This window comes from Poromitra crassiceps, assembly GCF_964638095.1.
Source record: "Poromitra crassiceps genome assembly, chromosome: 19".
Classification (NCBI taxonomy): Eukaryota; Metazoa; Chordata; class Actinopteri; order Beryciformes; family Melamphaidae; genus Poromitra; species Poromitra crassiceps.
The window spans coordinates 15,095,420-15,111,727 of NC_139646.1; the positions used below are offsets into that span (position 1 = coordinate 15,095,420).

Sequence of the window (16,308 nt, forward strand, 5' to 3'; positions counted from 1 at the left end):
TCCACTGAAAACCTGGACAGCCCGGGTTGAGTTGGGGTTGAGTCGTGCTAGTTTTTGTCCCTGCTTTGTCGGGGTTCCAGGGCTGTGGACCCGGTACCGTACGGTGAGTGACGTGAAACACTGCAGACGACTGATTAGTCAGGCAGAATCGTGTCTCCTGTGTCTGGATACTGTCTGTCAATGGTGGATACCAGTTTAGTGGGGCTTACCTTCTCTTCTTTTATTTCCATCAGTCTTTTGTGTTGCTGCGGCTCTGGTGAAATAAAATCGATCTCCTTGCTCAGCCTTAACATGACGGTGGTTTTCAATTGTTTTGAGAGAGAAAAAGTCCGCTGCTCGGGAAGCCCTTGTAGTTGTGTGTCACGTCGGCTCCGCTAGGCCGGAGGCGGGGGTTTTAGCGTAGCGTAACCCCCGTCCCCCGCACAGCCCAGGCATGTAAATAACAACAAATTGATATCCATTCTCCTGGCTGATGGTCTCATTTGCCCATGTAGGTCATATAGAGGCACCAGTATTTCATAACCAGTTTAAAAGTTCCGTGTATGGATTTCATTTTAACGTTATACGTTATAGCCTACTTGCTATGGGCGGAGGGCAGATATGTGGTCGATGTGTGGGCATGTGTACGTGTCTTATTTCTCTGTTTTCTCTCTCTCTCTTCTCTCTCCACTCATTGATACTGCGCCCCGAGGAGTCATTAAGCTCTTATAAGATATCCCATAATGCCATGCGGGTGAGACAGTCCCAATTCACAGAGTGACATCACAGGCAGGGCTGGAGGTAAGGGAGTTGTGGAGGTTGTGTGTTTGTGTGTGTGTGTGTGTGTGTGTGTGTGTGTGTGTGTGTGTGTGCGTGCGTGCGTGCATGCGTGCGTGCATGCGTGCGTGCGTGCGTGTGTGTGCCTCCTTCTGTGCGTCTACTCATGCGTGTGTGTTGGGTTGCATTGTACATGCACGTGTGTGCATGTTTGGGAGCCTGTGCGTGTGTGTGCGTGTGTGTGTGTGTGCGTGTGTGTGTGTATGTGTGCGTGTGCGTGTGTGTGTCAGTCTGACGTCAATACTCCTCCAATCCATATTTAGCTGGAAAGTGAGGGAAGGCACCCAGCAGCACCTTGTAGGTGTCTTGTCTCAATGTATTTATAGACTGAATTAAACTGTGTCATGTCAGTGCGGACTTTCTCCTTCTCTCTCATTGGAAGGCAGACAGAGCGGCAGGGGTGAATTAAAAGTATATTTCTGGACGAATCACATACATGTACTGTAGGAATATAATGATCTCTGTAATGGTAACCCGCCCCCATTTCAGAGCGTGATATGGGAAGGGGGGAGATGAAGAAAGTGATGAATTGTTACTAATTGTCATCATAGGATGAGATCGAATCAGCGTGACGTCACTGCCACCTAAAAATGCGTAACCCTGCGGCAGTTAACTACCATAGTAGCCTATGAGTTGTGCCAAACAAACGTTAATATCTCAAAAAGTATACATCACATCGCTTATATTTTCTGATATTCTGAGTGAGAGCAGAATTAGCTTAAGAGTTTGATGTATAATATATGCATGTTGTGTTAAAGTTGTGTGAACTGTCCAGTTTTTTAATTGTAAACACGGTCAGCCGGCTAGAGTCAGACGCTCAAACTCAGGCTCCATACGGTTCCATTGCCATTGCCACCCCCCAGTGACGCGGTTTGTTTACCAAAATGCTGCTCGGCTGATCCCTCGTATTACACACTTAATTGTAAACTGTTAAATAAAAAAATCTGTATAATGAAGTTGAAGTTGTCTGTGTGTCTAAAGTTGAAGTTGTGTGTCTGTCTGTATGTATGTTCAAGATTCAAGATTCAAGATTTTTATTGTCACTCCATGGTACAAGTATCACGTGTGAAATTCTTGTGCTGTGGACTCCGTTTACAACGTAGGACAGGTCAGAGACAGTGCGCATAGGTGCACATAGGTGCACATGTCATGTGCATACTTTAGACGTGCTTCTACATCTTAAATTTGACGTATTTGACATACAGGTGCAAATAGCTTATTAAACATACAATTAAACATTAGACATACGTAATGGTAGCAGCTAGTGTACGGTACAGTACGGCTACTACACTATTTGTGTATGTTAAGGAGTCTCGTGGCCTGCGGGAAGAAACTGTTCCTCAAGCAATTTGTGCGTGCTTTTGGAACCCTGTATCTCCTCCCTGAGGGTAACAGGGAGAACAGGCTGTTGTGGGGATGGTTTGTGTCTTTGATGATCTTCAGGGACCTCCTGAGGCTCCTGTATTTATGTATGTACCGGTATGTATGTATGTATGTACTGTATGTATGTATGTATGTGTGTTAGAGATGCGCGGATGATCTTTTATGCCATCCTAATCCGCGTGTATGCATGAACCGTCCGCCCGCCATAAATCCGCGCAAATTATTTCATACTATTTATAGATCCGCGCCCGCCATGCACCCGACACTATAAACGCTATAAAAGGAGCGAACTTACGGTTTCTGCTGCCGTTGGTGCGATCGCTGCAGTCCAAGACTCCAAATAAACTTCCATGCTGTATTATGTCCAGTGCACCACTTGCCCTCATGTAGTTTACTCGGCTAACGCTATAGCTTTAAGTTTAGTTTACTTGATTGCCTCATTGTATGGGAAAATACGAACGCGTCTTCTCTTCAAACACGTCTTCAGCGGAGATTCCTTTTTGAGGGTGACATCATTGACCATATATGGATGAAAAGTGGAGAGCACATGGCTGAATTGTTTGGTTTAAGAATGTGCCTGATGAAAAATGTAGCTTAAAATACGTTCATAGACTAGAGAACGTAATTAATATTATTTTTCCTCATTAATGCTACATCGTTTCAACCACCCGCAACCCATCCGCTATTAATCAGAATGTTTATTTTTATGATCTGGCCTGCCCGCGGGGAGGGATATCCGCGGTCAGCGCGGTTATAACTGCGGCCCGCGCATCACTAATGTGTGTGTATGTATGTATGTATGTGACTGTTGATGTCACAATTTGCATCATAAATCAATGATGATGTCACTGATGATGTCTAACGCTGCCCGACCACACAACTGGATGTTCATGGCGCGCGATTGCTCAACCTCCATTGTCATAAAATCCCTCTCTACCATGCATTGTGACATCATCTGTGATGTCATAAATCAATAGTTACTTCATCAGTGATGTCTAACACTCTACTATTATCTCTACTATGATTGGAGAGCCGATTGCTGAACTGCATGCGCATATTTACTACTAATTTAGAGGGCCCATGGAGCACAATTGTTCAACTTCTATTGTGACATCATCAGTGATGTCATAAATCCCTCTCCATGCATTGTGACATCATCTGTGATGTCATACATCTTGGCATCATCAGTCATAACTCTTTCTCTACTATAATTTTTCTGCTATAATTGGTGGGCCGATTGCTCAACTGCGAGCTGCAGGTGAGGTCACGGATTTGGGTCACGTTTTGTGTCACGAAAGTGACATCGGGCCTGACTGATGATGTCATACCCACTAATGATGTCATAGACATTGTGACATCATCAGCCCTCCAGAGTCTCCACCCTACACCCTTGCTAGTGTGTACTATAAAACACTTTAAAACTGTTAAAGAAAAACAGCTGGTACATTTGGGTTTTTCTAGCATGACATTGCTCTTTCAGACAGTCAACTCAGTTCAATTTCGATTTCCAGGAGGCCTTATCAACAGGCACAGACCAAAATGCATCTGGATGCAGATAGACCTACAACCAATCAGAGCAACACAACCTGTGACATAGCTCCTCTCTGTCAGTCATCGTTTCAAACACCCCATATTAGATAAATGGTTGTGATTGGCCCAGCCGTTTTCAGGTCAGATGGAAATTAAATTGTGGCCATTCACTTTGCAGCTGTAGAGCCAGTCTAGAGCGTATACGGAAATGCTCTGCAGATACGGAAACGGTTTGTGCTCCAATAAACAATTCCGCACTGACAACAGGTATTTACTGTATAGCGGTAGTGCCTAAACCAATGGCTCTCCATAGAATCTGTTGAGAACCTGATGATGTGAGAGCTGGAAATCTGGACGGGGGCCAGACGCATCTGCCAGAGCAAATAAAACATGAGCTGGCAGATTGGTCAGGTTCCCCGGGTGGATTGTTCTTAATCCTGCTTGACAACTGGCCAAACGTAGACAACATGATGTCACACAGATCTTTCCAGCTTCAGACTATAATGTTTAATTCTATAGGTACGAAAAACACAACAATTCTTATTTCCAGGCGATTATACACTAATTGAAACATTACGAATATTACATTCCATTTCTGCCAAGTCCATTCGCTAGATGCCACTAAATTATCCACACTCACTGATCCTTAAGTCAGGAGCACTTTTTCTCCACTGGAGAATCCTTATTATTCTGTACATATACAGCTGTTCTCTCCACCTGCACCTAGAACAGTGGTGCCCATTGGTGTGTTATAACATTGGTGTTTAAAATGAGATATTCCACTAAATATGGCAAAAACAGATTCAAACATGCAAAAAAGGCACGCAAAAAAATCGCCGCGGCCTTAATTAAAAACATTTTTTTTGGGGATGGGGGGCCCCCCTAAGAGCTTCGCTTTATATTGAAATGTTATTTTAGATTTAGAATGTTAATTTTCTATAAAACACAATACATTTTAATGTAATTCCACAACATTTATTTTTGGCCCTCGGCCCTCCACCCAGATTGAGTTTTGGCCCTTCATGGGAAAGAATTTGGGCACCCCTGACCTAGAAGAACCCACAGCTGTTCTCTCCACCTGCACCTAGAAGAACCCACAGCTGTTCTCTCCACCTGCACCTAGAACCCACAGCTGACATTCAATATATTCAGCACTGTTTTCTGGGTTTTCTGTTTCGAAAGGCATCCTGGGAAATGTAGGAAAGTCAGTATGCTGACTGACAAATGGAAGCAGCGGGTTGAGGGGTAAAAAAAAAGGCTACAACACAAAAGATGCAAAAGAATAATGGATTACACAGAACATCATAATGTAAAAGTATCAGAAGGTAGAATTTTGCTTTATTTATGACCATACTGTACGTTGCATGTTGTTATTGTGTATATCTCATTTTTGTCAAACTGCTTGGTCTGTTTTTTCTCCCTTTCTTATTGGATCATCTTATCATTGATGACAACAGTGCTGATTGTTATCATTATTATTATTATTATTAGTAGTAGTAGTAGTAGTAGTAGTAGTAGTATGTTGTACCGTACTTGGACAGAAAGAGTATGCTGGACAGATAATAAAGGAAGACTAATTAGAGATGATAGTCTGACGTTATTACTGTAACCACTGAATCACCTCTGACAGTATATCCAAATCCTCATTTCCGGTCTAACATTGTTTATGTTTACCGATAGTGATAGTTTTTCCGTTTACTGCACTTGCCTCTTAATGGATAGGAATAGGAAGCGCTCTGTGTTTAAAAGCTCTGTTCTGTAAAGGTCTAGTCATTACTGACATCACTGAAGAGCCATATGGACCAATCACAAGGCAAGGGGATTCTGCACTTTAAATAATGTAATGCATGCGGGTTGCCTTTGTGAATATTTGATGTGCGTTACTCGAGTGAGAATTGCATAATTTATTGACACTGTTCTATTAAAAAGTTTGAAAGGCAGAAAGTGGCAGCATTAGAGCGGAAGCTATTCCTGCACTGATGTCTGCAGACCACATGGTGCTTCAGCACATGAAGGTCAGTGTTTCCCCTACCATTCTACAGGCCTGGTGGGCCCGCCAGGCCAACAGCGCCCCGCCAGGCCAGAAAAGAAAAAAAAATCCTGCTCTCCCCAAAATCTCAATAAACTTTTATGGCATTTTATTACAATACAACAATACTGGTGTTGATAGTAATAGAATATGTTAAATAATTCAAAACAATAAGCATTTTGCTTTTAGGAGCACTGTGCCAGCGTGCAGCGCTGTTCCAAAACGTGTCAACATGTGTCGTTGCCTGGGAAGCGCACATCCCATAATACAACTGTTCGCATCGCATCCCATAATAGTATGATGAAACTTGGGATGCCATTGCGAACATAGGTGCAAACAGGTTGGCTAAAAGTTTAGCGTCGCCAGCGATGGCCCCCACCGTTGTGGTCGGGGTACGTTTCGAAATCCCTCCAGGCCTGAAAATGTTTCTAGGGGAAACACTGAGGCATTCATCATACAAAGTTCCAAACCTTAATCTGCTGTTTGAAACAAACACACTGTGCTTTCAGTGGATTCTCAATGTTGATCCAATATGTTTCCCTTCTGTGCAAATCAAATCTGTCCTGCACTAGGAATTAAGCTGAGCGAGTTGAATAGAAATCACAAACTGTTTTAAGGTGGAGCCTATCTTACCTAACAACAAAGCCACTGAACTGGTTGATTTTATATTCATATAAAGCACCAAATCACAACAAGAGTTATCCCAAGGCGCTTTACAAATAGAGCAGGTAGAAGACCAGGGTCTTTATTTTAGACCCGACAATTAAAACAATTCTCACTGGTGATTATACTGCCAGGTCATGTAGCAATTAAAACAATTACCCAACAAGAGCAGCAAGTGCGTGCGTGCGTGCGTGCATGCGTGTGTGTGTTTGCACCTGTGTGTGTCACCTGCTGGCTACTGTGGGTACTGATTAATTGGCAGTTTTTGGCCATTTAATCGACCATAATTACCTAATTATAGAATCTGGCCCTGTGTCACCATCTGCGTGGGACCTCTGCTGGTAGCTACCCGTGCCAAATATGAATGCCGTCAGGTCGACGGTGTCCGAGGAAAAAGAAACAGAGATGATACATCCATGACACATTATGTAGGTTTGCCCTTTTATGTGTTAGACGTGTGAGTGAAGAACCAGTCACTTCAAATGGAGCAGGATGAGAGAGCGTTTATTGGTGGTCAGGGTTGATGTGGCGTGAGGATCTGAGTACAGTGAACAGGAGAGAGAGCGCAGTGGACCACCAACCTCACATCTCTGTCCTCTCTCAGATCCCCCGCCACACAAAAACACACAAACTCACAATGGGTGCCACACCCAAAACCAGTCTGCTAATGAGCTGCCTGAGGGGGTGAAGAGAGGCAGGGGATGAGGCGTTGAAGACAGGCAGGGGATGAGGCATTGAAGACAGGCAGGGGATGAGGGGTTGAAGAGAGGCAGGGGATGAGGGGTTAAAGAGAGGCAGGGGATGAGGGGTTAAAGAGAGGCAGGGGATGAGGGGTTGAAGAGAGGCAGGGGATGAGGGGTTGAAGAGAGGCAGGGGATGAGGGGTTGAAGAGAGGCAGGGGATGAGGGGTTGAAGAGAGGCAGGGGATGAGGGGTTAAAGAGAGGCAGGGGATGAGGGGTTAAAGAGAGGCAGGGGATGAGGGGTTAAAGAGAGGCAGGGGATGAGGGGTTGAAGACAGGCAGGGGATGAGGGGTTAAAGAGAGGCAGGGGATGAGGGGTTGAAGAGAGGCAGGGGATGAGGGGTTAAAGAGAGGCAGGGGATGAGGGGTTAAAGAGAGGCAGGGGATGAGGGGTTGAAGAGAGGCAGGGGATGAGGGGTTGAAGAAGAAAAAATGTGTGAGGGGGAGAAAAGGACGGAGAGGCAGATGGGGGGTGGGGGGCTGGGACAAACAGAGACGTTGAAAAAGTGAGATAAAATTGGAGAGAGAGAACATTTCTTATCATCAGGCCCAGTCTCGACAGTCTGTCAGTCGTTTCCTATTCTTTTAATAATAACCTTCGGGTCGCCGTCTTCCGATCATCACTAGATTACAATGTGTCGACAACTAGAGGCCGTTGAAAAAAAAAAAAATTTTAGAAAAATATCTTCCCCTCCATCCCGCGCTCGAACCGGCACGACATTTCGGGATAGAGGGGGGAAATGAGCTACACCCTCTCCCTCCTCCTCTCCTTCTTCGCCCTCACTCCTCCGTCTCTCTGCCCGCCCCCGCCCTCCCCCTCTACGCCGCTCCCTCTCTTCCTCGCCCTCGCCGGATTTCACTTGGAGGACGTGGTGTAGCAGCCGTGGGGATGCCACTGCATGTCGCGGATGCGCCTGATGGACTGCATCTGGGGGCAGCGGGCGCCGTACTCGTTGAAATGCCTGTACTCGCCCTTCTCCAGCAGGTACTGGCTGCCGCGGTAGCCAGGGAACTGGTAACCCACCCAACTGGAGAGGGACAGAGAGAGAGAAGGAAGGAAGGGGGGAGAAGAGAATTGACATTTTGAGAGAAAGTGAGAATGAATGGAGTGATTACAGAAAAGGGGAAACGGTGATTGAACAGACACCAACGTAATCATAAGGTGAGCTTGGGCAGAATGAAAGAGCAGCAGGAGGGAGAGAGAAACAAAGATGAGGCTGGGGGGGGAGAGATGGACACATTAAGGAATCCATCTGCTTGCAGGCCGCCAAACCGCAGGGCGGCAGACCCTGCGCTCTGCTCTCGGCTTGTTTGTTTCAGCTCTTTCCTCCCGAGCACAGGGGAGAGTTGCAAATGAAGGTATCACAGTGTCTGCTGCTGCCACTCCTCTGAACGCGCAGACACGGATATACCACCGAGCTGCTGACGTTCGTCACACCCGTGGCTAGCTGCCGATGAGGGGGGGGGGGAAGGGCTCTATTCTTAAACACAGCCTGCTGACGACACTGCTGTTTTTCTGAGTCTGAGAAGGATGTCTGACCCTTTTGAAAAAATGGTCGTGTGTGTATTGCCTATCAGAAATGACATAAGCAATGATTAGAGCAGTATAGGCTATAATAATTGAGGTCCTGCTCCATAGGTGGCTACAGGAAAGCCATGGGCGTTTCTTTTGATCTGTTGCCTGTCGATCTGCTGCCAGTTGCCACCCATCTCGAAAGCTCTCTGTAGGCAAATATTCCCATTAAGCGCTTCCTATGTGTCAGTCTGAGCTGTCTTCCGGCGCTGTGACAGCGCTGTGGCGTGGGCGTGTGTGTTTTGCGGCCGGCTGCCACTCACGTTCCGCAGCTGACCATGATGCTGCCCACTCTGTCGGTGAAGCCGTAGGAGAACAGGCTGGGGACGTCGTCGTCCATGATCTCCATCTTACGGCCCTTGAACTCTCCCACCTCGTACAGGCAGATCTTGTGCTTCTCGGGATCCTGGACGACAGAGGAGAAAGAAAACATGATTATGTTCCTGGGGGGGGGAAGGCGTTCACACACTGGGGCGATTTTTGCAAACCCGCGTGATGAGATTACATACAAAGTCAATGCAAACGCACAAGTGGCTATGTAGATTTTCGTGGTGCAAATGGCGCTGTTTTCGCTTCGTCGCCCCTTCGCTCGAGTTGAGATTTTTCAACTTGGCAGAATAATTGTGAAGTGAAAGGTGTGAAAAGTGAAGATTTCTTTCGCCTGGGTGTGAACCCACGGCTACTTGTGTCGATTTTTACACCAGTAGTTTTACCTCTAGTTAAGTAAATGTTTAGCAAGGGAACAGTACTCGAGTACGATGTTTTACTACTCTTTCTACCCCTGGGATGATAGAAGATGAAGAAAGAGAGCTCCCCACTGTGGGGAATGTTTTAACTACATGGATGACTGATAGATGGCTGGATGGATAAAAGCCACCAAAGCCTGTTTTTTTTCTCCATTTGCTGTCAGACAGCCAGCCAGAGGATTTACCATGCGGACGGGCCTGAAGGACAGCAGGTAGTCGTTCTTCTGGCAGTTGCTCCAGGAGTCCCAGCGGGGATACTCGCCCTTCTCCAGGATAAACATCTCACCACAGAAGTTCATCTGCTCATAGCCCACAAAGCTGGGGAGGGGGAGAGGTCAGGAGGAGCGGGGAGGGGGGAGGAAGAGAAGGAGGACATAATGGAGAGAGGAAAAGTAGGCTTTAGGGAACGAGAATTTCACAGGGGCTTCTTTTACATGCAGTGTGGTAACACATGGCCTTTGCCTTATCTCATGTCTTTATTCTCCTTCTTTCTTTCTGCTCTCATTTGCTCTTAATTTAAAAAAAAAACGGTCTCCATTTCTCCTTCGTTCTTATATTTATTTATTTCCCTTGTGCCTCTCTTATATGATCATTAAGAGAGAGGTGTTCTTCACGGGAATATTGTCATGGCAACTCTGTTCATCACAGTCCTTGCTGCTGGTTGCTCGCTATGTTGGTGTTCTAGCAATTTAATTTGCACTCATTGTTAGTCACTCTGGATTAAAGCATCAGCGAAATCGTTAAAAAGTGTGAAATTTAAAATGTAACTCAAAGCAAATGAGTGTGTGTGTGTGTGTGTGTGTGTGTGTGTGTGTGTGTGTGTGTGTGTGTGTGTGTGTGTGTGTGTGTGTGTGTGTGTGTGTGTGTGTGTGTGTGTGTGTGTGTGTGTGTGCGCGCGTCAGGCCTGTATCTAGGGTGAGGTTACTGGGTGGGCAATTGAACATTTTGGGGGGCAATGAAAATAGCCATACCAAAAAAAAAATCGCCAAAAATGTGCCTAACTTTGGAACATTATTGCCGACAAGCTAGTATGCCATACAGTAGCTGGTACCAGGTCCGTTTTTAGCCTGTTACATCTTTGGCGGTAGGTTGCCCAAAGGTTCTCGGTTTGGGGATGGGGATTAAGTTGCATTATATTCTAACACTAAACTGTTCCACTAGGTGTCCACATTGTGCTGTGGGTAACCTAAGTATGAACTTTCACTCAGGGGACAGGCCAATGTTTACAAAACTCCTAAAACAATTTGCAAACTAACTATGTACATACAAAATAACTAACAAACTAACTATTTACACAACTGTTACTATATTCACAAAACCTTTAGTCTTAAAAGTGAAAAGAAAACAACATTGAAAGCAGATTGATTTACCATAAAACTTAAAAACATCCTTCATCCATAATTTCAATAATCAACTCCATAACAGTTATTTTCATTGGATGACCTTATTTCTCAAATCAAATTAAAGACGGTGCAGTGAGACTTAACCATAGCTAAAAACTATTTGCCATTTAGCCTTCAAACCTATATTTACAAGACTTTTAGTCTTATTCAAACTCAAACTGAAATTAAAACTTTGAAAGCAGATTGACTTTGTTACCCTAACAAATAAATAACAATCCTTCATACATAGTTTAAAATAATCAACTCCATAATATTCTTTTCATTGGATGAGCTTATTTCTCAAATCAAATTAAAGCTATAACTACTGTTAGGTGCCCTAAACTAACTAACCCAATGGTCTCCAACCTTCGGGTCACAACCCTAAGTGCGGTCGCCTGGAATTAAAAAAGGGAGATAAAAAAAATAAAAAAAATTGGGGGGTGGGCAAGATTAATTTTTGGGTGGGCACAGCCCACCCCTGCCACCCCCTAGAATCCAAACTCGTACCAGAGCCCCACTTTGTCATGTGCCCTTTACGTTTGAGGTAACGCGCCCCGGAGCCTTGTGCATTTTATGGAACGCAACACGGGCGGACCGTTAAAAAGCACTCTGCACCTATGGATTCAGGCAAAGGTCAAGTACGCCATCGGGCTCGTCGTCCAGAACGAGTTGGGAAGAGGGGACTCTCTCTTTCCCTGATTTTGGGTTAGAGGCTTGGGGCTTGAAGACCTCTAGGTCTTTGACCCCAGGGTCGAAAAGGGGGTTGGAGACCTGACCCGTTTGTTCCCTTTTGGTTAAAGACCCCGGGTCCTAACCCTAACGCCTTAGACCCAACGCCTAAACCTAAAGACCACCTACCCATGCCTACACCCCCCCCCCTCCCCCACATGCATGTGTTTGTACATGCATCCATGGGTGCTACTTACGGTCCGCACTCGACACGCAGGGAGCGCACCCTGTCCATGCCCTTGTCACACACGTTCATACACTCGGCGTTGATCTCCATACAACGGCCCTGGAAGTTCTCCTGGTCGAAGACACACATCTAGGGGGGGGGGGGGGGGGGGGGGGGGAGAGGGAAAATGAGGTTAATGTGATGGAGAAGGATTAGTAGGTTCAGGGTGATAGCGGTGACAGTGAGAGGAAACAGATGATGACAGTCATACAGTAGCAGCACAGAGGAAAGACAGGGGGACCAGATACAGAGAAGGAGAGAAAGACACGGAAAGAGAGAGAGACAGAGAGAGACAGCGCGAAGGCAAGCGACTATTGTCAGCTTTCTCCACAGAATCTTTTTTTACATGGTCTGAGTGGTCTTTTGTGTGTGGGTGTGTGTGTGTGTGTGTGTGTGTGTGAGTGAGTGAGTGAGTGAATGAGTGTGTGTGTGTGTGTGTGTGTGTGTGTGTGTGTGTGTGTGTGTGTGTGTGTGTGTGTGAGCGAGCGTGCGTGCGTGCGTGTGTGTGTGTGCGTGCGCACCTTGTAGGACATCATGCCCATCTCAGACCTCTTAGGCTGGGCAGCCTTCCCGTCAGTCTGGGAAGCAGCCTTGGATTTCTCTCCTCCAGCAGACATGATAACTGGAGTAATAAATGAATGGAGAAGAGGAGAGGAGAGGAGAGGAGAGGAGAGGAGAGGAGAGGAGAGGAGAGAAGAGAAGAGCTGTATTAACACTGTACCACTAACAAAACTCAAATACAGTCCAAACTGCCCTGCGCAAATGCTTATCCTGTCACCTGATCTTCCTCACAATAGCTAAAGCCTCAAACAAGAGCACAAAACAACCCCCTTCGTCTTTTGAAGTATCCGCTACAAAAGGAAATAACTTAAAGATTCCGACTGAACGGCTGTCATTCTTGGCAAAGCACCAAAAACCAAAAACCAAATTGTCTTTTATATCCAAATGCTTAGTTTAAATTAACAGCAGTATCTCATCGCGGTTACAAAAAGAGTTTGTCGGTAGCTTGAAAGTAGCTGAAGTTTTCTCTCTCTCTCTCTCTCACTCACACACACACACACACACACACACACACACACACACACACACACACACACACACACACAGAAAGAATTGAATTCAAAAGGAGCATTTCTGAATCATACACCCAGCAATACTGGTGCAGCTTTTCTGGAATCAATGGGATTACATTTGAGTTTCCAAAGACATCAAGCATTAGCCATAGCATAATTCATACAGAATAATCCCTAATGTATATTGTAAGTGATAAGTAAGTATATTGTATTGTAAATTAAATCACCTATATGTGATACATGTAGGTGCTGTCCCTTTATTGGCATAGCATTACATAACAGGAGTGACCCTTGTGTCATCCTCTCCTACTCCCTATTTCACTCTTCTCTACACCTGTTGTTCCTCCCCCTTTTCTCTCTCTCTCCTCTTTGCCCCTCCCCCCTTCTGTTTTTTTCCTGTCTGTATGTTGTTTGTCCACTGTCTTACCTGTGGCAGTGTGTGCGTTACAGGAGTAGACTCAGGGCTGAGACAGATGGTCTGTGTGTGAGTGCGCTGCATGGGCCCCTCTCTGGGCTTTTATATGCTGGCGCCCAGCGAGAGGGGATTATACACACAGAAACAAACTCGCTGAGCCCACAGCCCCCACAGAATAGAAATACCCCCATCATCAAAGAGAGAGAGAGAGGCAGAGAGAGAGAGAGAGAGAGAGAGGAGCAGAGACACTAGGGCCAAAAGTGAAGGAGAGAGACTTGAAGAGGGGGAGAGCATATTGGAGAGAAGGAACGAGAGGAGAGAGGGGGAGATAAAGAGGGAATGAGTATGAGAGACAGAGAGATTGATTGATTGATTGAAAAGTGTATTTCTATAGGGACAGATACATAAACATAGAGCATTCACAGGAAACAGTCTTTGTTATTTATCCTAACATTTATAGCCTAAGCTAGTTTGCAATGTTTGTCCCTAGATGTTATAAGGCAAATATAAAAACAGGGTACAGAATACAGACTATAGAATACAGCTGTTAGGTTACACAAAATATAAAACATAAAACAAATATACATCTGTTATGTACAGTATACAAGATACGTAGTAAATATACATGAGTGTGTTAATGTAATACATTAATGACATAAAAGAAAACAACATAAGATTAGCAACTTAAAATGGGGAGAGACTCAGAGATGAGTATAAACATTTGATTTGATTTGATGAGATAAACTAAGATCCCATATATATTAGCAGGTTTGCGTAAAACAATTATTTCCATTGTGATCCTCGACAGAAGCCAAAATAAAATTAACTTGACAAGCAAAACGAAACACAATAAACACAATTAGACAGTTAACTGTTCGGCCTCAGCGTTCATGATTTATTTCAGGCTAATGTGATGGTGTCATGAATGTATTGTGTCTGTCTCCTTGGAGATGTTTTGAATGAGACAATGCACAGTTTCTTGATCAATCTAGCTTCAATTCATACTACAATACTTGATAAAGTGTTTTCTAGCTGTAATAGACTACATGCACAACTTCTTTACTTCCTGAAATGAGTACAGCTTCTTTATTTCCTGTCCTACGCTATTGGATGAACTGATTAATCAGGTGTGGCTGATCATTGTTGTGACTGCAGCACACCTGACATTAATCAGTTCATCCAATAGTGATGACAGGAAATAAAGAAGCTGTACTAATTTCAGGAAGTAGTGGAGTTGTGCATGTAGCCCATATCAACCTCAGATTCATAATAGTGAAAAGCTGGCCAGGTTCACACTTGACAGCTCAAATGAGTCACTCTTATTCCCTCAACAATGTAGTGCTCCAATCAAGAGGCAAATAATAACGAGAGAAGCAATAAGCTGAGAGAAGCAATAACCTCAGTGTAATGCAGCTAGCTCAATGCCACTGGGTAAACAAAGAGGTTCAGAGTGTGCATGGACGGCGTTTTGAATCCAACTTCATCGCAGCGGGAGAAAGCTATTTACTGTATTTAAATCAATCAATCCATCAGTTGTATATTTATATATAGCAACACCAAATCATAACAAGAGTTATCTCAAGGTGCTTTACAAATAGAGCAGGTAGAAGACCAGGGGCCGGTTGCACAAAGCATCTTAAGTTAAGATTTTCCTTAGGGTCCGATTTAAGCTGTCCATAAAATAAAATTGGTTGTACAAAATACCCTTAAATCTTCTCCTTAAAGGGGGACTCCCCCCCCCCCCCCCCCCCCCCCAGATATGTGACAAAACGGCATGCTGCTTGTTTTTGAAAATACCTATGGGAAAAAAACAAAAAATGAACGTCCCTCTTGTCTCACTATACTCTTTGGCTGTGCTCAGACAATAATTTTTTACCGGAAATCGACGCCATTACAGTTTGCCCACCGCCTAAAAAAGAAGTTATATGAGAGCTACAAAATCTTTATAAATATCAACAACTAGCCAACGCTGGTGGCCTGTATGGAAACAGCGTTGCTCAAAATGGTTGAAAGTTATATCAATTTGGTCATTCAGTGGCAAACTACTTTATTGCCACTGACTCCCATGTAACGTTAACGCGAGGTTATCGTTAGCCGGCGGCCGCAGCAGAACACAAGCCCAGGACAAACCCCCCGCTCTGAACACGCTCTAATGTAATCACAATGGGAGATTTCTGCACGTTATTAACTTGTCCAACTTGTCCTCCAGACCGCCATGAAGTCCGTTTTTAATTTTCGTTTGGGGTTTTTTCATGATTCATGTCAAAAGGTGCAGTGCGCCATGAAAGAATCACCCTCTGCTTTTTCCTCTCGTTTAGCGCGAGACCGGAGTAGCCTGCAGCTGGGCCGCAGCCATTGCCGCAGCACAAACACAACATTCTCCCCCTCCCTCCTCCTGGTTGAGTGGTTCTCAATGTGGGGTCAGTGGTCATTGGGAGGATTCCAAGATTCTCTGTTGTCTCTCAACCTAATATATATGGAATTCTGGACAAAATCATATCTAGGCTACATAAAAAAAGAGAAAAGAGAAACCAAATCTCATCATATTGGGGGTCCATGGCCCCAATCTGAACTAAATTAGGGCTCCTTAGTATGAACAAGGTTGGAATGATTTACAGCAACACAATGCCATTTCCTTCCTTTTATTTCTATTTATGATTATAGTGGCTTTTATTGATTGTATTATGTTACATCACCACATGGCCATCTTGGTAGGAACATAGCAGGTGATTGTAATCAATTAACAGGTGATTAACAGGTCAAGTGACACAAACAGCCAATGAGCTGTGTGTATTGTAGCGCCATATTGGCAGGAAAATGCTTGTGACATCATGGGAATAGGCTTGGAGTTGTGAGGAACCGGGAAAGGGTACAGGGGAGTTACTATCTTGAAATCCCATAGTCTTTGGTTCATCGTGACATCAGGTTGTACTACATTTTGTAGGGGGGGGGGGGGAGTGCGTGCGTGCGTATGTGCGTACGTGCGTGTGTGTGTGTGTGTG

The 16,308-nt window shown here is 44.8% G+C and overlaps 1 protein-coding gene across 1 annotated transcript; it reads right to left on the bottom strand.

Moving 5' to 3' along the window:
* Window positions 1–8,018: 8,018 nt before the first annotated feature.
* Window positions 8,019–13,500, bottom strand: crybb1l2 (crystallin, beta B1, like 2; the record flags this gene model as incomplete). Its single annotated transcript, XM_083656307.1, is given in 7 exon segments — window positions 8,019–8,190; window positions 8,999–9,141; window positions 9,667–9,799; window positions 11,790–11,908; window positions 12,340–12,440; window positions 13,319–13,337; window positions 13,339–13,500. Coding segments are annotated over 7 exon segments (849 nt in total).
* Window positions 13,501–16,308: the final 2,808 nt, after the last annotated feature.